This window comes from Staurois parvus, unplaced genomic scaffold (genome assembly GCF_062004578.1).
Source record: "Staurois parvus isolate SC_StPar_1 unplaced genomic scaffold, SC_StPar_1.0 ptg000244l, whole genome shotgun sequence".
In the NCBI taxonomy this organism is placed as follows: domain Eukaryota; kingdom Metazoa; phylum Chordata; class Amphibia; order Anura; family Ranidae; genus Staurois; species Staurois parvus.
Window position 1 is genome coordinate 9,386,662 of NW_028318040.1, and position 24,604 is coordinate 9,411,265.

Here is a 24,604-nt window from a genome sequence, read left to right on the forward strand (position 1 = left end):
CACATAAGAGAAAGTTTTATTTGAAGATTTGCAAATTATATTGCTTGAAAATAAGGATCTGTAGCCTAGTGCGTTAACTTTGTCAGCTTAGCATGATATATACAACTCACCGTACCAGTTATATCCTAGGTGTGGGTGGTTTATATCTAGTATAACGTGTTAATTGAGCTGAAAAGCTTTGGTCTGTAGTGAGACAAAGTACTAAGGACAGCATTCACAGCAGCTGCTGGCTTTTTAATCATGTGACTGTGATCATGTGTTTCATTCGGAAGTGGAACTGTGTACAGAATAGGCTTACTAGTTGTGCTGCTGCTGATAGCGAAGCTTTGCTATAACAATGGATCATACAGGAAAAGTAAGAGCTGTTAATTACTGCATTGAGAATCAGCTGAAGTTGATAGCTGTCCAATAATGATTGCACAGTTTAATTATATAGTGACTGATAACATATGATCAGGCAGAGGAGTCGTTTGCAGAGATGACTGATCAGCCCATTCATACTGCTACGATCATCAATGCACATATGTTAAAATGCAATATTTTGTGTACATTTTGATAGCCCAGGGCAAAATAATTCATTTTTAAAAAGACATGTAGCATTTTATTCAATGCAGTGCACCACAAAGCACAGGGTTGACATCTGCCTAGGTGTATTGAGTTGACCTCCATGCATTGACGTCTTTTAGGCCAGATTCATACCTATACACACATATATTGACTGAAACGCTTGTTCAAACAGCATTGCTACAAGCATTGAGAGTAAACATGCTTAAAACACACATTTTACCAAACCACACACATCTGAAAACATACAGTCATGGCCGAAATTGTTGGCACCCTTGATATTTCTCCAGGAAATCATGTATTTCTCACGAAACGTATTGCATTAACACATGTTTTGCTATACACATGTTTATTCCCTTTGTGTGTATTGGGACAAAACAAAAAAAGGGAGGAAAGAAAGCAAATTCGACATAATGTCACACAAACCTCCAAAAATGGGCTGGACAAAAGTATTGGCACCCTTTCACAACTGCGGATAAATAAGAATGTTACAAGCATGTGATGCTCCTGTAAACTCACCTGGGGCAAGTAACAGGTGTGGGCAATATAGAAATCACACCTGAAAGCAGATAAAAAGGAGAGACGTTCACTTAACCTTTGCATTGTGTGTCTGTCTGTGCCACACTAAGCATGGACAACAGAAAGAGGAGACGAGAACTGTCTGAGGACCTGAGAACCAAAATTGTGGCAAAATATCAACAATCTCAAGGTTACAAGTCCATCTCCAGAGAACTAGATTTGCCTTTGTCCACAGTGCGCAACATTATCAAGAAGTTTGCAACCCATGGCACTGTAGCTAATCTCCCTGGTCGTGGACGGATGAGGAAAATTGATGAAAGATTGCAACGCAGAATAGTCCGGATGGTGGATAAGCAGCCCCAAACATGTTCCAAAGACATTCAAGCTGTCCTGCAGGCTCAGGGAGCATCAGTGTCAGCGCGAACTATCCGTCGACATTTAAATGAAATGAAACGCTATGGCAGGAGACCCAGGAGGACCCCACTGCTGACACAGAGACATAAAAAAGCAAGACTACAGTTTGCCAAAATGTACTTGAGTAAGCCAAAAGCCTTCTGGGAAAACGTCTTGTGGACAGATGAGACCAAGATAGAGCTTTTCGGTAAAGCACATCATTCTACTGTTTACCGAAAACGGAATGAGGCCTACAAAGAACAAAACACAGTACCTACGGTAAAATATGGTGGAGGTTCAATGATGTTTTGGGGTTGTTTTGCTGCCTCTGGCACTGGGTGCCTTGACTGTGTGCAAGGCATCATGAAATCTGAGGATTACCAAAGGATTTTGGGTCGCACTGTAGGGCCCAGTGTCAGAAAGCTGGGTTTGCGTCCAAGATCCTGGGTCTTCCAGCAGGACAATGACCCCAAACATACGTCAAAAAGCACTCAGAAATGGATGGCAAAGAAGCGCTGGAGAGTTCTGAAGTGGCCAGCAATGAGCCCAGATCTAAATCCCATTGAACACCTGTGGAGAGATCTTAAAATTGCTGTTGGGAAAAGGTGTCCTTCCAATAAGAGAGACCTGGAGCTGTTTGCAAAGGAAGAGTGGTCCAAAATTCCGGGTGAGAGGTGTCAGAAGCTTATTGATGGTTATAGGAAGCGACTGATTTCAGTTATGTTTTCGAAAGGGTGTGCAACCAAATATTAAGTTAAGGGTGCCAATACTTTTGTCCAGCCCATTTTTGGGGTTTTGTGTGACATTATGTCATATTTGCTTTTCTGCCTCTGTTTTATATTTGTTCCAATACATACAAAGGGAATAAACATGTGTATAGCAAAACATGTGTTAATGCAATACCTTTTTTGTGTGAAATACTTGATTTTCAGGAAAAATATCAAGGGTGCCAACAATTTCGGCCATGACTGTATCTATGCCAAAAGAAATATGGAAGCTGCCACTGCTGACCTTGCTCTGAAAATGCTAGCTGCCTGGCTGTCATACACATCTAATAGCTTTAGTTCTGGAGTCACTGATCCAGGGCATTAATTCAGTTCCAGAAGTTTGACTTTACTGGCTACATACTTATTCCAGATCATTGTCAGAAAACATCAAAGTTGGAGGATCAGCGTAATTACCAGGCTGCTACAATTTTTAGGAATGCAAATGAAAGCCTGTATTCCTTCCTTTCGGACAGATTCACACCTATGCATACACACATATATATATATATATATATATATATATATATATATATATATATAGATCGACACATTCATTTTTGTCCATGTTAACTTATTTTTGCAAGCATTGACCTTCAAGGGTGTGTACCTTTTCCTTGAATTAACTGAAGGATCTCTAGGCATTTTACCAAAACACACAGATCTGAATGAGCCCTAAAGCCGAGAGAAATATGGAAGCTGTCACTGATGACCTCGCTCTGAAAATGCTAGCTGTCTGGCTGTTATACACAAATAATGGCTTTAGTACTGTGAGTCACTGATCCAGGACACTCATTTAGTTACAAGAATCTGACTTTACTTGCTACATACTGTATTTATCCCAGGTCACTGGCAGAGGATCAGCATATTTACCAGGCTACTAGAATTTTAAGGACTGCAAAGGAAAACCTGTCTCCCTCCATGCATTGATGTTTTTTAGGCCAGATTCACACCTATACACACACATGTATTGACTGAAACGCTTGTTCAAACAGCACTGCTACAAGCATTGACAGGCACAGTAACACACCTTTTTCATGTTTTTCATTGATTTATCTCAGGGGTCTTAAAAAGAAGGGCCTGTTTCCTTTAGACTTTGGGGGGGGGGGGGGGGATTGTGGCCAGTTGTAGTAGAAAATGGCTGGAGGTCAGCGGGAGTAAAAAGAATGAGTGTGGTCACTGGGAGGAGGAATAGTGCTGCATAATTGGTATTAAGGGGAGGATTGTTTTGTCACTGGGAGGAATAATGCACAATCCTTTATATCCCTGGGAGGAATTATGCCCCCCTAGTTGGTTTCAGTGGAAGAAATAGTGCCTCATCGCTGGTGTCAGTGGAAGGAATAGTACCCCACTCTTGGTGTCAGCCGAAGGAATGGTGCCTTGTATTGATGTGATAAATAGTGATTTAACTGATCATTTTTTCATTGATTTCAAGGGTAAATGCACCTGATAAAAAGTATAGGTGGAAATCTGGTCTTACACTGTCAAAACAGCATTATCTGTCAATGTTATAGCCATTTGTAAAGATCATAATGGTATTAAAGGTTATCTCAAACTTAAATAATAGCTGTGCAAATTGAGTAAATCTAACAAAACATAATTGATGTGTCATCTCTTATGTGTAATTTTTTCTAAGGTGATAAAATGCAAGGCAGCTGTTACATGGGGTAAACATCAGCCACTTTCTATTGAAGAAGTAGAGATACAACCTCCAGGGTTTCGTGAGGTGCGCGTTAAGGTAAAGTTTTTACATTTATTACTTAATATCTATCTATCTATCATAACATCATAATATCTATCATAATTGGTAAACACAGTTGAAACTCCTTTCATGTTGCTGAAGTCAAGCCACATAGAAGGTGCCAAAATGTGAAACATATATTCCCAGAATCAAAGGAAATGACTTTAGGAGTGTTCCCTGATGACTTACTTGAGAGGTGTACAGGGCCTCATAACATCTCAGAGTGGATCTCTGGTATGTAGTGATACCAGTCACTAATGCTTGAACAGTTTATTATCTAAATAAAACTATAAATATATATAATAGCTTACTGGAAGAAGGGTGACAGTTGAAGTGCCAACTCCTCAGCAAACGGTTGCTTAATTGAAAGTGGCATTATATGGCCTCCCTGTGTCCTGTAGTGACATGGGGGCAGGGGTGGACTGACCAGTTGGAAACTCGGGCACTGCCCGAGGGCCCAGGGTCAGTAGGGGGCCCCATGAGATGCCCCTGGTACCTTTTTCATAGGCTTTTTTTGAGTTTGGGCAAGGACACAGTGGCCCCATGATCCCCTATTGCCCAGGGGCCCCATGAGTTGTCAGTTCGCCCCTGCATGGGGGTCAGCAGGGGCAACCACTAAACCTGTGTGGGGACAAGGAAATCTACATTCCTGGAAGTATTGGTTTCCGAAGAGAGTTCAGACAATGATTTCCCAGTATTGGGTAGCACTCGGTGACACAGTTTATAGGGGAACCCTTTATTGCTCTTTTAATTTTAGGAACAGAGTTGCTCTCAGGTCTTAAAAAGATTTTACATCACCTAACCTTCGCAACAGCAATACAGTTTTCCCTGTGCTTTGCCCTCTAAAGAAATCGACCATAAAAAATACTTATTTCCCTCATGAACATGCAAATCAGTGCATTATTTGTTAGACATGCATTTCTTTTTAATTTTTTGTTGCTATTCTGTCTCTGTGTTACAATACACCTACCATTTGATTTTTAGACTGATCATTTCTTTGTGAGTGGCAAACATTCAAAAGCAGCAGGGGATCAAATACTTATTTCCTTCACTGTACTTCAATAATCCATTTTTGTTTTTTAAAGCAAACTCACCCTTCCCTCCATGTCTTCATGCTTTCTTTTGCTTAGAGATCACTTAGAAAATGCCCCTCCTTGCCCCCAGCATTTCTAGCTGAGGCCATTTTGAGTAAGGACAGATAATTCATGTAGCATTTACTTCCTGGAATCCATCTACCCTAGCTTGGCCAAGAAAGCCCTCTGTTCCTCCAGGTAAACAAAAAAAAGGCCCAGGAAGACTCCTGGGATGTATGACATAATTTTGGCCTAGGCCAGAAACCAGAAATCAACTGAAATAATGTAAAAAAAAAAAGTTTAAAATAACTATAGATACCTTCCTATCTACATACCTGAGCCAGATCCAGCGATGTGCATGAGAGCCGTGGCTCTCTCGCTCCTCATTGGCTCACATATCAATCAGAGCAAGTGTCAGGAATGGACTGGCCAGCAATGGTGGGACTCACCTGCCTTTTGATCTGCAGTACCAGGGCTGGCCAGCGGATGCTCCCAGCAATCAGAGACTCAACTTTGCAGCCAGCTAACACCTGGAACTGATTATGCTGGGGTATTTAAGGGATGGCCAGACCCACAGACTCTGCCTTGGTGTTGTGTTTGTCCTGGGCCCTGTATCTGTCCTGCATCCTGTTTCTGAACCGCTGCTGACTTCTCCTGCTCTGATCCCAGCTCGCTCCTGACCATCCCTCTGCCTGACCCTCTGTACCACGCTGCTTGCTACCTGTTCTGATCCCTGGCTTGTGACCCTGACCATCCCTCTGCCTGACCCTCTGTACTACGCTGCTTGCTACCTGCTGAACCTGGCCTGTGACCCCGACCAATCTCCGCTTGCTCCCCCTGTACCTACCTGCCCTATTGATATTGACCCGGCCTGCCTGACGACACTTGCTTGTATGTACTGTTATCTGTGGGAGGTTGGTTTGGTTTGGTTGCACTGTATTATGTTTTAGTATTGCACTGCGTTTATGTTTGTATTGTTAGTGTTAATAAATTATATTGTTTATAACATATCTGAGGTCTGCATTTCCCTGCGTCAGCCACACACCTCTGGTCACACCTGGGAGCCCTGACATTACACCAAGGCCAATCCTGACCAGAAGTGGCTGCACAGGGAAGCCATCTTGGCTTGTTGCTGGGAAGGATGGATCTGGATGAGGTTGTGTATTTATATCTGCTAGTGTTTGATGACAGGGAGTATGCTTATCAAACTCTGAAGGAGTATCCCAGGGATCAACTACTAGAATGTATACGGCTCGCTCATGTTCTAGTAGATCAGGGCACAGAGTTCTCTGAGGTGCAGCCTTTGATTGAGGTTTGTGCTGAGTTGGTTTCATCTGGTTCCCCCGAATGCAGGGATGAATTTTTGCCACCATTTAGTGCAGACCAGGTAGAGTCCCTGTTGTGGTTATTAGAGGATGATGTGGGTTACTTTCTGGAGCGTTATTCCACATGTTCACCACAGACACTAAGAGATTGTATAAACGCAGTGCAGTCATTGACCAGACAGGCTTTGTGTAAGCTCAGCTTTGTTCAACCCCTACTGCAGACATGGACAGACTTGTTGCACCCAGCCTCAGTCAGCTTACAAAAACCCAGTCCTGCTTCTAACTCTACTCCTGTATTCCCACCAGCTCCTCCAGTTACAGCCCAGTATACTTGGCTATCTACCGTATGTCAGTACCCTGTTCCCACTCGCTGCACCTATCCTGCCTTTAACCCTGTAAAAAAGCCCTCTGTAGCAACTGCTCCCTCTCCTGTTCCATCCTCCAGTTTTTCTCTGTCTCCAGCTGCTCCATTCGTTTGCAGACCTGCGTTTACTTGCAGTGCTCCAGTAGTTAAAACCAGAAAAAAGCGAAAATTCTTTCCAACCAATACCATCCTGCCAGTATCCAAACCGGTGAACCTGCCTTCCGTGACTCAGCCTGAAGCCTCTACTCAGCCTGAAGCCTCTACTCAGCCTGAAGCCTCTACTCAGCCTGAAGCCTCTACTCAGCCTGAAGCCTCTACTCAGCCGGATGCCTCTCTTCAGCCGGATGCCTCTCTTCAGCCGGATGCCTCTACTCAGCCTGATGCCGCTACTCAGCATGATGAACTGATCCAGCCCAACGATCCTATTAGGCCAGTTGACTCGATGCCCGCTGTTGATCCAGATGATTCGGTACCTGATCCAGTGCCCGCTGTCATGCCAATTGACTCAGAGCCCGCTGTCATACCTGGTGACCCGGTGCCCACTGCCTTGCCAGATGACGCGGTGCCCGCTGGCAAGCCAAATGACCTGATGCCTGGTGACCCAGTGCCCGCTGTCATACCTGGTGACCCGATGCCCGCTGTCGAGCCAGACAATCCGATACCTGATGACCCGGTGCCCACTGTCGTGCCTGTTGACTCGGAGCCCACTGTCTTGCCAGACGACTCGGTGCCCGCTGTTCCGCCAGTCGACTCGGTGCCCGCAGTCTTGCCAGACGACTCGGTGCCCGCAGTCTTGCCAGACGACTCGGTGCCCGCAGTCTTGCCAGACGACTCGGTGCCCGCAGTCTTGCCAGACGACTCGGTGCCCGCAGTCTTGCCAGACGACTCGGTGCCCGCAGTCTTGCCAGTTGACTCGGTGCCCGCTGTTCCGCCAGTTGACTCGGTGCCCGCAGTCGTGCCTGGTGACTCGGTGCCCGCCGCTTCGTCTGGGGGCCCGAGACCTGTCGCTCCGCCTGAGGGCCCGAGACCTGTCGCTCCATCTGGGGGTCCGGCACCCGCCGCCCCGCCTGGGGGCCCGATGCCTGTCGCCCCGCCTGGGGGCCCGATGCCTGTCGCCCCGCCTGGGGGCCCAAGGCCTGTCGCTCCATCTGGGGTTCCGGCACCCGCCGCTCCGCCTGAGGGCCCGAGACCTGTCGCTCCATCTGGGATTCCGGCGCCCGCCGCTCCGCCTGAGGGCCGAGACCTGTCGCTCCATCTGGGGGTCCGGCGCCCGCCGCTCCGCCTGAGGGCCCGAGACCCGCCGCTCCGCCTGAGGGCCCGAGACCTGTAGTTCCGCCTGGGGGTCCGGCGCCCGCCGCTCCGCCTGAGGGCCCGAGACCTGTAGTTCCGCCTGGGGGTCCGGCGCCCGCCGCCCCGCCTGGGGGCCCGCGGCCTGTCGCCCTGCCCGGGGGTCCGGTGCCTGCCGCCCCGCCCGGGGGCCCGGTGCCTGCTGCCCCGCCCGGGGGCCCGGTGCCTGCCGCCCCGCCCGGGGGCCCGGTGCCTGCCGCCCCGCCCGGTGGACCGCTGCCTGCCGCTTCGCTCGGTAGCCCGATGTGCCTCTGCCCGGAGTCCAGCCCGATGTGCCTCTGCCCGGAGTCCAGCCCGATGTGCCTCTGCCCGGAGTCCAGCCCGATGTACCTCTGCCCGGAGTCCAGCCCGATGTGCCTCTGCCCGGAGTCCAGCCCGATGTGCCTCTGCCCGGAGTCCAGCCCGATGTGCCTCTGCCCGGAGTCCAGCCCGATGTGCCTCTGCCCGGAGTCCAGCCCGGTGTGCCTCTGCCCGGAGTCCAGCCCGGTGTGCCTCTGCCCGGAGTCCAGCCCGGTGTGCCTCTGCCCGGAGTCCAGCCCGGTGTGCCTCTGCCCGGAGTCCAGCCCGGTGTGCCTCTGCCCGGAGTCCAGCCCGGTGTGCCTCTGCCCGGAGTCCAGCCCGGTGTGCCTCTGCCCGGAGTCCAGCCCGGTGTGCCTCTGCCCGGAGTCCTGCCCGGTGTGCCTCTGCCCGGTGTGCCTCTGCCCGGTGTACCGCTGCCCGGAGTCCTGCCCGGTGTGCCAGTCTTTGATATCCCGCCAGTTACCAGACCCGGGCGGTGGAACATTTTTCCCAGCTAGGACTGTTTGGAGCGTCCTGAGGCCGCTCCTTGAGGGGGGGGTACTGTCAGGAATGGACTGGCCAGCAATGGTGGGACTCACCTGCCTTTTGATCTGCAGTACCAGGGCTGGCCAGCGGATGCTCCCAGCAATCAGAGACTCAACTTTGCAGCCAGCTAACACCTGGAACTGATTATGCTGGGGTATTTAAGGGATGGCCAGACCCACAGACTCTGCCTTGGTGTTGTGTTTGTCCTGGGCCCTGTATCCTGTTTCTGTCCTGCATCCTGTTTCTGAACCGCTGCTGACTTCTCCTGCTCTGATCCCGGCTCGCTCCTGACCATCCCTCTGCCTGACCCTCTGTACCACGCTGCTTGCTACCTGTTCTGATCCCTGGCTTGTGACCCTGACCATCCCTCTGCCTGACCCTCTGTACTACGCTGCTTGCTACCTGCTGAGCCTGGCCTGTGACCCCGACCAATCTCCGCTTGCTCCCCCTGTACCTACCTGCCCTATTGATATTGACCCGGCCTGCCTGACGACGCTTACTTGTATGTACTGTTATCTGTGGGAGGTTGGTTTGGTTTGGTTGCACTGTATTATGTTTTAGTATTGCACTGCGTTTATGTTTGTATTGTTAGTGTTAATAAATTATATTGTTTATAACATATCTGAGGTCTGCATTTCCCTGCGTCAGCCACACACCTCTGGTCACACCTGGGAGCCCTGACAGCAAGTGACGTGGAGCAGGGGACGGGGCCGAGCCCCACTCTGTGTCTCTTATAAACACACAGAGCCGGTTCAAGAGCGAGCATGCACAAGTGCTCCCAGAGGAAGCTGCTTGCTATGGAAGCACTTGGCGGGGAATGGAGTCAGGAGCATCAGCGGGGGACTGAGAAAAGGAGGATCGAGGTTGCTCTGTGCAAAACCATTGCACAGAGCAAGGTAACTATGACATGCTTGTTATTTTAATAATAAAAAAAAACCCTACACTTTACTATCCCTTAAGTATTACAAAAACTAAAATGTCTGCACTGACTGAAGTTTGATTCTTCCATATTTAGATGGTGGCTACAGGAATATGTCGGACAGATGATCATGCTTTGCATGGTGACATGAGTAATATTAATTATCCAGTTATTCTTGGCCATGAAGGTGCTGGAATAGTTGAAAGTGTTGGAGAAGGAGTGAATGACCTAAATCCAGGTATGGATGCAAAAATAAACATATATAGTAGTATCATTACCAAAGTACTGCAGGACACATGGGTGCAGACAGAATTACTGGCAACTGCTTCAGGATGGGCCTTATGACATTTATGCAGAACAGCTACAGATGGTACACAAAGGGTATAAACTCAACTATTATCAAAAGAAAAGTAAATCTCAAGGTATAGAATCAAGTCTTGGTTACACCTAAGAGGCTTTTTAACCTTGACAAGACTGGAGAGATGAAGGGCAGAGCAGGACAGCATAGAGAGATAGATCTTTTTAAATTGCTGAGCCTCATTCTCACTGGCAATGACTACTATGCATTGTATGTGTATAGCAACCTCCTAGATAGGTGCTAGGTTAGTTAAATTTAGTTCTGGGCTCACTCAGCCAGTTGAACTGCATGTGATTATTTTCATCTGTTCTGTGTTTCACTGGCTGCAGGTTGACTGCTTCCCCCTGTCTGTCCGGAAAGGTTCTACAAGATAGAGTCTAATCAGCAGCTGCATATTTATGCAGCCCTGGCCAATCCCTGGGAAAAATGTGCCCAGATGGTGGCTGGGAGAGTGTATAAATACGCAGAGACCCAGAACAGAGGGGTCTTTTGTCCTGAGGAAGGTGACCGCAGCCTGGAGGACTGATGTTCCTCTGGGCATACTCGCCATGTGTGTACTGCTTAACGGGGTCCCAGCTAGACTAGCTGGAGGGGCCTATTCTGCTGAAAGTTGTTGGTGCTGATTGAGGGACTTTCCTCTGGTACCACTGGAGTGGTGTCTGGAAGATATTGGAAGGAGGCATCTAACTATCCAGGGGGAATACAATGAGTGAGTACAGGCTGGTTTGAGAGATCCCTGAGGCTGTATGCTGCGGCCACCACTCTTGTGCTAGTGTCAGCATTGCTCAAATGGGATATTATGTTTGGTGTCCTGATATAGCTCAGTCCACTATTTGCTTGTGCAATGGCTCTGGGTGCAGGTTCCAAGTGGTAGTTAGCCGCACTGTGGGTTCCATTGTTAAACAAAAAAGAAAACACTGAAGCTGCTCTCCATTAAAAGCCCCATGTCTGTTTATTCACATGTCCAATTCACAAACCGATCCACCTAATTCTGCATGTCCTTATGCATTTCACTCCATCTGCAGCTTATTTGGTAGAGTGAGGATCAGGGGTAAGGGAGCCCTTAAAACAGGGCTTAACAACCTACATCTGTCACTTATGAAACATTCAGAATATTAGGCTAGCTGGAAAGGAGGCTCCTTTGACATGTCACAGATGCACTACAGTAGATGCCAGATATGAGCATTAGCTCGTATCTTCTGAAAACATATTGTTACAAAACTCTTTAACTGGTTGCCAACCAGCCGCAGTGTTTCTACTGCGGTAGGGCGGCACCTCTGCGAACAGCGCCGTCTTTTAACGTCGCTCGGCAAAACAGGTACTCGCGCGCCCACCCTACCCGTCCCGCCGATCGCGGCAGCGGGTGTCCATCACCGGGTCCCGGCTGGTCTTTACCCGCCGGGTCCCGGTGATTAACTGTAATCAAAGACAGATAGCACGGCTGTCAGTTCAGAGCACACTGAACCTGAGAGAAGACTTTATCTCTCGGGATCAGTGTGTTCCTGTGAAGCACACCCCCCCGCCCCCTAGTAAAACACTCCCCTCACACAGTTAACCCTTTCATTACCTAAAAAATGTTAACCCCTTCCTCCCCAGTGCCATTAGTACAGTGTCCGTGTTTTTTTTTTTTGCACTGATCACTGTATTGGTGTCACTGGGGATGTCAGTGACCCCAAGTCAGTTTCCCCCCCCAGTGTAGAAATGTCTGCCGCAGTCCTGCCATAAGTCGCTTTAAAAGCCTTTAAAAAAATATTAAAAATGTTTGCAGTTTGTCGCCATTGCACGGGGCATGCGCAGTTTTAAAGCATGTCATGTTTAGTGTCTATTTACTCGGCATACCATTATCTTTTACCAAATAATTGGCCGATATATTGTGTTTTTGTACATTAAAAGTAAAAAAAGTGTATTTTTTATTTTAAATTTGCATTTGAAAAATCGCTGCGCGAGTACTATGTGCCATAAAAAATTGTAGTACCCAATATTTTATTCACTAGGGTGTCTGCTTTAAAAAAATATATAATGTTTGGGGGTTTAAATTAATTTCTTAGCAAAAAATACAGATTTTTTTTCATGTGAATAAAAAGTGTCAGAAAAGGCTTGATCTTCAGGTGGTTAGAAGAGTGAATGATGTGTGGCATAAACTTCTAATGCTGGGCATAAAATGCCCCCACCCCCCAAAACGACCCCTTTTTGGAAAGTAGACACCCCAAACTATTTGCAGAGAGGCATGTTGAATTAATAGAAGAATTTATTTTTTTACAACAAGTTTTTGAAAAATGACAAAAAAAATATAAATTTTTTTTTTTTGAACACAAAATTGGCACTTAAATGATTTACTGCTCACACATGCCATGGGTATATGTGGAATTACTCCCCAAAATACATTCTGCTACTTATCCCAAGTATGGTGGTACCACATGTGAGACGTTTTGGCAGTCTAGCTAAGTACAGGACCCCAAAATCCAATAAGCACCTTCAGGCTTTTAAAGGGCTTTATTTCCTCATTACACTTCCAGACTACCTATCACAGTTTCGGAGGCCCTGAAATGCCAGGATAGCACCTAACTCCCCCAAATAACCCTTTTTGGAAAGTAGACACCCCAAGGAATTTGATAAGTAAGTATTTTGTAGATCTCATTTGTTGCCACAAGATTTTGGAAAATGAAGAAAAAAAAATAAAAATATATTTTTTCTTTTTTTTTTTTATATTTCAAAATGTGAGAAAAAATTAGATCTGCAAAATACTCACCATGCCTCTTTTTAAATTCCTTGGGGTGTCTACTTTCCAGAAAGGGGTCATTTGGGGGGGGGGGGGTTGGTGCTATTCTGGCATGTCAGGGCCTTCAAAACTGTGATAGGTAGTGAGGAAGTAAAATTAGGAAGTTACGCACCTTCAGACTTTCAAAGGGGTCATTGGATTTCAGGCTCCTGTATGTGGCTAGGCTCCCAAAAAGTCTCACACACGTGGTATCCCCATACTCGGTAGAAGTAGCAGAATGTATTTTGGGGTGTAATTCCACATATAACCATGGCTTGTGCGAGAAATAAATCATTTAAATTACAACTTTGTGTAAAAAAAAAAAAGGTTTTTGGCATTTTCCAGAAAATTGGGGAAAAAAAAAAAATCTTCCATGGACTCAATATGCCTCTCAGCAGATAGCTTAGGGTGTCTACTTTCCGAAAAGGGGTCATTTGAGGGTGTTTGTACTATCCTGGTATTTTAGCACCTCAAGAAATGTGATGGGCAGTCAGAAAGTAAAAGCTGTGTAAATTTCATTATCTATACCATATTTTTTAGATACTATAACTTTCACACAAAGCAATCAATATACACTTACTGGGATTTTTTTTAACCAAAAACATGTAGCAGAATACATTTTGGCCTAAATTTATGACGAAATTTTAATTTTTTGGATATTTTTTATGACCGAAATGAGAAAATATTGTTTTTTTTAAAAAACATTTTTTCTTCAAAATTTTTCTGGTTATAGCGCCAAAAATAAAAAGTGCACAGGTGATCAAAAACCACCAAAAGAAAGCTCTATTTGTGTGAAAAAAAGGACATAAATTTAATTTATGTACCGTATTGCATGACCGCGCAATCCATTAAACTAGCGCAGTGCTGTATAGCAAAAAAAGGCGTAAATTGCAGTATCTATACCATAGTACTATACCATAGTTTGTAGACCCTATAACTTTCACACAAAGCAATCAATATACACTTACTGGGATTTTTTTTAACCAAAAACATGTAGCAGAATACATTTTGGCCTAAATTTATGACGAAATTTTAATTTTTTGGATATTTTTTATGACCGAAATGAGAAAATATTGTTTTTTTTAAAAAACATTTTTTCTTCAAAATTTTTCTGGTTATAGCGCCAAAAATAAAAAGTGCACAGGTGATCAAAAACCACCAAAAGAAAGCTCTATTTGTGTGAAAAAAAGGACATAAATTTAATTTATGTACCGTATTGCATGACCGCGCAATCCATTAAACTAGCGCAGTGCTGTATAGCAAAAAAAGGCGTAAATTGCAGTATCTATACCATAGTACTATACCATAGTTTGTAGACCCTATAACTTTCACACAAAGCAATCAATATACACTTATTGGGATTTTTTTTTACCAAAAACATGTAGAAGAATACATTTTGGCCTAAATTTATAACTAACTTTGAGTTTACTATATATTTTTTATAGCCGAAAGTAAAAAATATCGTTTTTCTTCAAAATTTTTGGTCTTTTTTTGTTTATAGCGTGAAAAATAAAAAGTGCACAGGTGATCAAATACCACAGAAAGAAAGCTCTATTTGTGTGAAAAAAAGGACATAAATTTCGTTTGGGTGCAGCATTGCATGACAGCGCAATTATCAGTTGAATTAGTGCAGCGCCGAGTAGCAAAAAGAGGCCTGGTCAGGAAGGGGGGTAAATCCTCAGGAGGGCAAGTGGTTAATGTATTGCAAATATCTTCTACTTTTTCCTTTTCCCTTCTCCTTCTCCCTTTCCTTTCCTTTTCCCTTTCCTTTCCCTTTTCCCCTTTCCCTTTTCTTTTCCCTCTCTCATGTTACTTTTATTTTCCTTTTGCATCCTTGCCCCCCCCCCCTTCATTTTCTATTTCTTTTCTCTCTCCATTTTTCCTTTTCTTCTCTACCTCTCCATTTCATTAAGTCTGTATATACATATTGATGAAGGTATCTTACAATTAAGGTAACATTTGTAAAAAAGACAATATAAGGATGAATTATATCATGAGATAAGATATTACATTTCCCATTCTATACTGGTATTGGATTATATATTTATTATTGGTTTTAATATTGATTTTTGGCAATTTTATAATAAACCTTTTGTGGTTCATTAACAAAATTGGGATTATTATCAATAGGTTTGTATTGTAATGCTGTTACTGGTTAACCTAGCCATGCTGGTGATTAGGTGTCTTTTTTTTTTTTTTGTAACATGTATCTCTTTTGTAACTGAGATTTGCAACACATCGGAGTTTTATAACAACATGTTTTCACCAGGTACAAGCTATTGCTGGTACCTGTACTCTGCTGTTGTGCATCTGTGCCATGTTAAAAGAGCCTGTCTTTCAGCTGGCTGATATATTCTAACCCCTGGTTCACATCTGTGCGATTGTTCGGGCTGTGAATTTGCGTGGGCAGGAGAGCCCATTCATTTGAATGGACCCCCGTGCCCCTGGACACGCAGGGAAGAAGTTCCTGCACTACTTGGGAAATCGCAGCCCGCACTGGAATCTCGGTTCCCAGTACGGTTGTGATTTCCACTGTGGGTCATGTGCCATTAGAATTAATGGCACGTGCCTGCGAGTCCCGCATTCCTCTGTGTGGGTGGTGCGGCTGCAAGTATTTGTGTGGGTCCTGCAGCGGCACCACCTGCACAGATGTGAACCGGGGTAAATGTTTCATAAGTGAGAGATGTATGTTGGTAAACGTACATCTCTCACGAGTAACGAAAAACATTTACATTCCCAGCATGCCAGAAATGCTAACTGTGACATTTGCTTGTGCTGCCAAGCTCACATGTGCAGCATCGTGACAGTTGATGATCAAACAAAGGATACAATGGCAGCTTTCATGGCCGAAAATGATAGGAGTGTTAGTTCCACTTTAAGCCCTGTTTTTAGGGCTCTCTCACCCCATGATCCTAACTCTATGAATAAGCTTCAGATGGATTGAAATGAGTTAGGATTTGCAGGATAAGGTAGAACTGTTTGTACATCGAACATGTAAATAAACAGACATGGAGTTTTTAATGGAAAGCAGCTTAATGATTTTCTTTTTTGTTTAACATGCATTTATATGACATTTCTAAATGCATATACATGCATGTAATAATTTTAAATGGTACTCTAAGGGCAGGTTACTATGAGCACTTTTAAATGCATGTAAAAACATGTAAAGGAATGTAAATGGAAGAACATTTAGGCCTCTTGCACACATGCGGTTTAGACATGCAATGTGAATTTGGGTGTCTCTTTTCTGCCCAGGTGCTGTGTACAGCCTCAACATGGACAAAAATGGCTGTATGCAGCTGACTTCGGGTATATGCTGGTGCTATCATAAACACAAGTATAAGGCTCCATGCACACTGGGCGTTTTCATAACGCTGGTAACATTAGCTGTGTAAAGTCATATTAAAAACGTGAGACAAAAAATGTCCAAAAACACCAGTTTGCAGCGTTTCACCACGTTTTTCAGCATTAGAGCATTTTTACAGTTAAAAATCTCCTCTAGAAACCTAGCAGTCCTGGGTTTTTTTTCCAGCCAAAAAATGTCCCAACCAAAAAAGTTGATTACAGTCTATGTGTGCATGGACACATAGGATAACATGCTGAGGGGTTTACTGGCTGTAGAAAAAAATGTCAAAAACAGCTGCTGTAAAAATGTCAAGTGTGCATGAACACTAATGCTCAGGAGTATGCAAAAAAACTGAATATTTTCTCTTTTTTTGCCTACGCCCTTATGCTATACTTGTGTTTATAAAAGCCCTGCATATACTGGAGGGCAGCAGCACACAGCCATTTGTGTCTTTGGGTAGCTGTTATCAGATATCAGCTGGCCGAACAAACAAGTTAATTTTAAACCTTATCTGGTGTTAATCACCCTCTATATGGGTAAAAGAAACACCTAAGTATGGTTGAAATCTGATCAAAATCAATCAACTTCCAAATAGCAAGGAATGACACAGACATGAGTGCTTATGTTGCACCAATCAAGAAAAAAAATACATTAAAAAACAAAGCTCATTAATTAATGCATTTATGTATTTTTTTTCTTTAGGAGATAAAGTAATTCCATTGTGTATTCCTCAGTGTGGACAATGCTGCTCTTGTTTAAATCCACACACCAACTGCTGCCTCAAAACACAGTACGTTTTTCTTTTTCTGTTACTCTACTGAAACAAGGACAGTCAGTCAAGTATAATTACTAATATGTATTTATTATTACAGGGTGATTAAAGAAAAGGTTATACCCCTCAGAAATTATACACCCAGTGCAGTATAGGTATTTATGGAAGCTTCATGCCTCTACCAGTCGTACCCATGACCTGTGTATGTCCACTCACTAAGAACAGATATGATCAAAGAAAACTTCTCCTTATGATACAAAATAAATATTTCTTGTATACACTGTGTAAATTGTGCTGTCTGCTTGACATGGTGGAAGGGATTGAGGCGCAACATTTTCTGGATTGTTTGGTCCTTGATGTTGTGTTTATAGATTTTGTCCCACCACCAAGAAAAAAAAGCATCAAAGGGGATTTAAAAAAAACTAGAAATTACTTTTCAGAAGCAAATCCCTATATATAACGTAGATTGTGGGACTGGAAAAATTGCCACCCCAAACATCTTAAAGAATATGTTACCCCAACATTTCATATTCCTGATATGTGCCTGCTGTACCATTTACTTGTGTTGAACCACGCTAGACAAGCCTGTCTTCCAGTGATCAGACTTTTGCTGACACCCCCTGCACAGCAATTAACTGAGAAGATAAGTGTTCATTCAAACATAAATAGTTATATAACTGACTGAGCTTTACTAGCCTAGAAAATGGTAAAAATGGACAAAATGTGGCTTGCCATCTACAACGTGTTTGGCTTCATTCAAGTACTGTGAAGGCAAGAAAAGAATGTAGCTGATGTGACTTTAGTTTTTACAAGAAGGTTTGTACATGCAATGCATTTACAATGTGTTGTTTAAAGAGCTTTCCTTCTCCACCTTGGAGTCTGGGCCCATGATAAATACTGCCAGGATGGCGAGCGGAAGGACATATTAGAGTATCTGTTTTTTTTTTCCTCATAGTTTATATACATCAGCCCGCTTGTTTTCTTGTGTAGAGGAAAATGGCTTGATTACAGGTCCATCTTTAAGGAGGGGCAAAAGGGGCAGCTTCCCTGGGCCCAGTCATTGCTGAGGGGCCCAAAACAGCTGCTCCATACTTGCCAACTGTCCCAATTTACATTTCCTTGGCTCTTGAAGTCTTTGCTCTTCGCTATGTCCTGATATCTGTGTGAAGTGCTGTCACTTATGCTGCCCAGCTCTGCCCTATTGCCATGTACAGATGACTTGCGTGTGCAGACCATGTCAGTACAGTGATGCACAGTAACCAATAGCAACCAATAAGTGACCAGTAATAATGTTCAGTAACCTCTAGCAACCAGTGAGTGGTAATGATGTGCAGTAACCTCTAGCAATCAATCAGTGAACAATAGCGATCTGCTGTAATCTCAATCAATCAGTCAATCAATCAATCAGTAAGCAATAATGATGGGCGGTGACCTCTAGCAACCAATCAGTGAACAGTAATGATGTGCAGTAACCTCTAGCAGCCAATCAGTGAGTGGTAATGATGTGCTGTAACCTCTAGCAACTAATCAGTGAACCATAATGTGTGCTGTAGCTTCTAGCCACCAGTCAGTGAGAGGTAATGATATGCTGTACCCTCCAGGCAACTAATCACAATCGCTGCTTGATCTTCTGCAGTAAACCGATTTTGAGTCTAACTGCTATTAATTGTATGTCTCAGAGCAGGTGGAGAGTGAAATTGCAAGGGGGCCCAAGAAAATGTTTGGCCAGGGTCCAATCAATAATAAAGATAGCCTTGCTCCATTATTAACGTGTAACTTTAAAAACTATTTTTTCAGTGTTGAAATGTTTAAATGTATCTGCTTTGTTATTTTTCCTCCTGCTGTCATTCCAATACAGCATCAGTGAACCTCAAAATACAATGCCTGACAAGACAACCAGGTTTTCATGCAAGGGGAAAGTGGTCTACCATTTTTTGTGGACAAGCACCTTTTCGGAATACACTGTAGTGCCTGTTGATGCTGTTGCAAAAATTGATGACAAAGCTCCAATGGACAAGGCTTGCCTTTTTGGATGCGGTTTTCCTACTGGATATGGAGCTGCTATCAACATTGCCAAGTTAAGCAGTTTTGTCTTTCACTTTCATAACATTGTTAATAATTTCTGCTTTCTGTGTCTACCTTCAAATAGGAACTACTGTGTAAGTTGGTAAAAATGTAATTCCACAGTGGTAAGTTGCAATGACAAAGACTTTTAATACGCATGCATGTACCTTATGCTGCAGTGCATGCATACTAGGATGTATTTTATTTAGAATGAAAAAATAGTTGTATAGAGGAGGGAAACCAGCCAGCAATTCTTCATTTCTTTACCTTGTCATTTATTGTCACATCATTAGGTGAAATCTTGACTTTCACATGTAATGAAATAGCATAACAAAATACATACTATCTGGACACTCCTACCTAGACAAATGTTTTTGAAATGCCCTCAGGGAATCTATGCCTAGCTGGGAGAAAATTAATTTTGCGAGCCTGGGTGTGTGTGTTTGTGTGTGTGTGTGTGTGTATATGTGTATATATATATATATATATATATATATATATATTACACTATAATACCAAAAGTATTGGGACACCTGCCTTTACACACACATGGACCTTAATGGCCTCCCAGTGTTAGTCCGTAGGGTTCAATGAGTTGGCCCACCCTTTGCAGCTATAACAACTTCAATTCTTCTGGGAATGTTTAACCATTCTTCCAGAAGCGCATTTGTGAGGTCAGGCACTAATGTCACACGAGAAGGCCTGGCTTTCAGTCTCCACCCTAATTCATCCCAAAGGTGCTCTATCGGGTTGAAGTCAGGACTCTGTACAAGCCAGTCAAGTTCCTCCACCCTAAACTCACTCATTCATGTCTCTATGGACCTTGCTTTGTGCACTGGTGTGCGGTCATGTTAGAACAGGAAGAGGCCATCCCCAAACTGTTCCGACAAAGTTGGGAGCATGAAATTGTCAAAAATGTCTTGATATGCTGAAGCCTTAAAAGTTCCCTTCACTAGAATTATGGGGCCAAGCCCAACCCCTGAAAAACAACCCCACACCATAATCCCCCTTCCACCAAACTTTACACTTGGCACAATGCAGTCAGGCAAGTACTGTTCTCCTGGCAACCACTAAAGACAGACACATCCATCAGATTGCCAGACAGAGAAGCGTGATTTGTCACTTCAGAGAACACATCTCCACTGCTCTAGACCCCATTGGCAGTGTGCTTTACACCACTGCATCCAACGCTTTCATTTTGCACTTGGTGATGTAAGGCTTGGATGCAACTGCTCGGCCATGGAAACCCATACTATGAGCTCTCAATGCACTGTTGTTGTGCTAATCTGAAGGTCACACAAAATTTGGAGGTCTTTAGCTATTGACTCTGCAGACGGTTGGTGACTTCTGCTCACTGTATGCTTCAGAATGCGCTGACACCACTCTGTAATTTTACATGGCCTACCATTTTGTGGCTGAGTTGCTGTTGCTCCCAGTTGCTTCCACTTTGTTATGATACCACTAAAAGTGGACTGTGGAATATTTAATAGCAAGGAAATTTCACGGATGGACTTATTGCACAGGTGACAACCTATCACGGTACCATGCTTGAATTCACTGAGCTCCTGAGAATGACCCATTCTTTCAGAAAGATTTGTAGAAGCAGTCTGCATGCCTAGGTGCTTGATTTTATACACCTGTGACCATGGAGGTGATTGGAACACCTTAATCCAGTGATTTGTTGGCATGTCTCTATACTCTTTTCAATATAGTGTGTGTGTGTGTGTGTGTGTGTGTGTGTGTGTGTGTGTGTGTGTGTGTGTATATATATATATATATATATATATATATATATACACACACAAAGGGGTTGATTTATTAAAGGCAAATAGACTGTGCACTTTCCAAGTGCACTTGCACTCATTTTCCTCAGAGGTTAGTGAATTAGCTTCATCCATCATATGCAAGCATACATTCAGTTTTTTTTATTTTCCTTGCACCTGATTGGGTATTCTTACAAAGTGAAGCTTCACTATATTCAATAAGCTTTGGGGAAAATATGTACAACTGCAACTGCACTGTGCACAGTCTAATTAACTGTGGTAAATCCATCCCATACACATGGGTTAGTAAATCAACATAAAAAAAGAGTAAAAATGTGAATCTCTTGTGATGCTTTACCTCTTTTCTTAGTAGTGGTAGGACAGACTCTACCACCTTAGATTTCTTGTTGAATATTGGCATCAAAAATGGCCTAATGTTATTGAGGGAGGAATGTGCTTGAAGGAATGGATACCTGTACTTTTGACATGAGCTGGAATATAGAATGAAGAAGCGAAATAACACATCAGCGCTAGAGTGATATGAGGCAATATGTACCAGTCCTGGAGCAGGAGAATCTGATGGCTCCACAATACAGCATAGCACCCAGGTAAGCTTCAGGCCTTGCTTCCCTCTTCAGATCAGGGAAATCTTTGAATAAAAAATAAATAATAAAACAACAAGAAGGGTGCAGCAGCCTTGTGCATTACCATTGGTGCCTTTTTATTGATAGCTGTGTAGTCATAGATTTGAACATAACATAAATGTCAGTCCTTGGATACACCAGAACCTGGATGTTCAATCGGAGGACCTATGTAGATGATACTTAACGGCAGACTAAAGGTCTAAGGCATTTTTAGGGCTATACCCCTTTCCTCAAAGCTAACTTGTCTGCCAGACATCTGGCCTATAAATAATAAGCTACATTAGCCTCTATTAGACTCAGCCCGGGTTCACACTGAATGCGGCTTTGAAATCAAGCTACTTCACTTGAAGTAGCACAATTTCAAAGCCACTGGTCATTGCGATTTCATGTGTGACTTGCCTGACATCTGTGCAACTTCATGCACAGATGTCTATGCAAGTCGCACATGAAGTCGGTGCCACACCACAAGGTTGGAGTTGTTGATGCTTCATTGGATTTTAGAGAATCGGAAGCTTTCGGGAACCATAGCTGTGGTAAAGTGGAAAGCAGTACCACAACATTTTCTTCTGCAGGCCCTGTGGTATCACAGAATATGTTAATCAGTCTTTTGATCCTCGCTGCCCCTCGACGGTCCCCATCTCGCAGGTCTGGGGCTATGAACTAAATGTATTTTTTTGCCAATCCTTATGGTGCTGTCTTCTGGTACCCTCTTCTCTTCATCATGTTAACTTTGCAGAATCAAACCCTTGAGTTCTCTAAGAGTTCAGGGGTCTTCTCGCCCTTTCAGGGTCTATTAAGCTATACTATACCATACATTTTTGGTTTCTGTTGCTTACTAAGCTTGGTTGTCTGATTAGACAGTCACCTAGTTCTATACCCCTGGTTTTAAGGAGTAGAGATGACAAGCCTTTAGTCTTTCCATGTGGACTGGACAGTCCTTTACCTGAATCCTTATTTTGTGTTAAATTTCCTTAAAACTAGTTCCACCCTGGGCATTACCACCAATGTGCTGTTATGATGACCACATTGGGCTGTTGGTCCCTTCCTCCCTATTGGGTGTTTGTTGGTGGTCTACCTGTTTTTAGTGGGTTCTGATTATTTAGCTTCTTGCTGGCTCGAATTCTATGTGAAATTCTTCACATCACCTTGTTGTGTTGTCAGGTCTCCCTATCTGGTGAAAGGGATTCACATTATTCCTACACATTTGTGTATTTGTCTTTTAGATGGCTCCTGGGTTGCAGGCGGTCCCTAGTCCTCCTAGCAAGGCCTGTAGTGGTTTTCTGCTGTGTTACCCACCCCTCAGTGGGGCTGATTCTGAAATTCCAGATTGTATATGAATTCCTGTGTCCCTGAATGAATGAGAAAAAAAATTGAATGTTTTTACTTCCCTTAAAACCAACAGGTCCCATCTCTTTGCATTTTTTCTGTTCATGCTTTAGCACAAATGTTAGGCATACTTTGTAGAGGATGGGTTATATAACTTTAAATAGCTTTAGATATTTTCCAGCATATTGAGAATTCTTTGTGAGCAATAAAATACACTTTGCTGCTTTTGCTTGGTATTGTTTTGTTAAGTATATCTAAATCCAAAAACATACATTTAATATATTGCAGATTACCAGTTTGTAGACACAATGGATGCATTAGTTTTCCTTTTTCAATTAAGGGCACTTTTTGTAAATACAAAATATACCTGTTTATACCTTCCTGTGCACTGAATTGACATATCAAACAATCTTTTAACTATCTTCTGTCAGCTACAAAAGAATACCTCCCTATTTAATGGAGATGGGGAGTGGAGAAAGGGTTAGTATCTCAAATCAGTATAGCAGTTTAGCGGTAAACATGGTTTTCTCCATGGATTTAGCAGAGTGAGCATAGGATTTAGGTATGTGTTAACTCCTTCACTGAATGTTAATAACAAGTGTAACTTGTTTGCAATACTTGCAGATATTTGAATATGTATCCCCAGGGGCAGAAGTTTAGTGTTAATATCTGAGATTATTGTTACAGTTAGTTAACCGTGCTTTGTAATTGTACAGGTGGAGCCTGGTACTACTTGTGCTGTGTTTGGATTGGGTGCCATTGGGCTGTCAGCCATTATTGGATGTAAAGTTTCTGGTGCATCAAGAATTATTGCTATAGATATAAACAGCAGCAAGTTTGAAAAGGCAAAGCTGTTTGGAGCCACTGATTGCATCAATCCTAAAGATTTTAGCAAGCCAATCCAGGAGGTGATCATAGAAATGACAGGACATGGAGTGCATTATTCCTTTGAATGCATCGGCAGTACAGATATTATGGTATGTCACTTTAAAGGTTGCCATCGTTCTGTCTGATTATTTACTAAAAAAACATCAACTTTTAGGATACTCATACCATTATTCATCTAGACATTTCACAAGTTGTTGATTTTGGCTTTGCCATCTGTAGAGGGAAGGTTACTTATCATAATGCTTTCTGAAATGTTCTTGTTGTGACAGTAGGCAGGTGAAATCACCTGGTTGCGTCCTGGATGGACGATATATTTGTCCGAGGTTCAGGCTTTATGGGGATTTGTACCACTAGAGGGAAGTGCTGAGTCCTTCAGCACTGAGGTAATGAGCCCAGCTGAAGGTAGTGGGCTCATTACCACCTGTATAAAACTTCCCAGAGTGCTTAGGGAGTTGCTCCACCCTGGAACCAGATCTGTGCCTGAACTGTCTGGGGAGCTGAACTGTTATCTGTGTGCAGAGAGACCAAAGCCTGTGTGGCTAGCCTTCAAGTACTAGCAACTAGGTATAGCAGCAGGCTGTACCTAGTGGGTAGCTAGGGAAAGCGGTTGTTACAGTAAGTAGCCAAGTTGGCCAGGATTTATTTTGATGTTTCTTTTTGGTTTACCATTTTTTTGTAAATATTGTAAATAAATTGCACCTGTTTGTTTTCACCTCCACTGTTGTTGTGCTGTGCCTGTCTTTTTGTGTTGTGCACCCATCCAGGGGGTCACACACACCCGCTGCCGAGCTAACCCTGTTACATAGTCTAATACTATCTGGAATGTTCTGTTTCCAGGTTGCCATGTTTAG

The 24,604-nt window shown here is 43.5% G+C and overlaps 1 protein-coding gene across 1 annotated transcript in view; it reads left to right on the forward strand.

Moving 5' to 3' along the window:
- The first annotated feature begins 257 nt into the window (after nucleotides 1-257).
- LOC149459868 (alcohol dehydrogenase 1-like) overlaps nucleotides 258-24,604 on the forward strand; it is a 35,932-nt gene continuing 11,585 nt past the window's right edge. Inside the window, exons 1-6 of the mRNA XM_089680562.1 lie at nucleotides 258-355; nucleotides 3,877-3,978; nucleotides 9,931-10,072; nucleotides 16,999-17,086; nucleotides 18,927-19,144; nucleotides 23,580-23,842. Of these exons, the coding sequence (XP_089536688.1) occupies nucleotides 338-355; nucleotides 3,877-3,978; nucleotides 9,931-10,072; nucleotides 16,999-17,086; nucleotides 18,927-19,144; nucleotides 23,580-23,842 (831 nt within the window). The 5' untranslated portion in view covers nucleotides 258-337. The remainder of the gene's footprint in view (nucleotides 356-3,876; nucleotides 3,979-9,930; nucleotides 10,073-16,998; nucleotides 17,087-18,926; nucleotides 19,145-23,579; nucleotides 23,843-24,604) is intronic.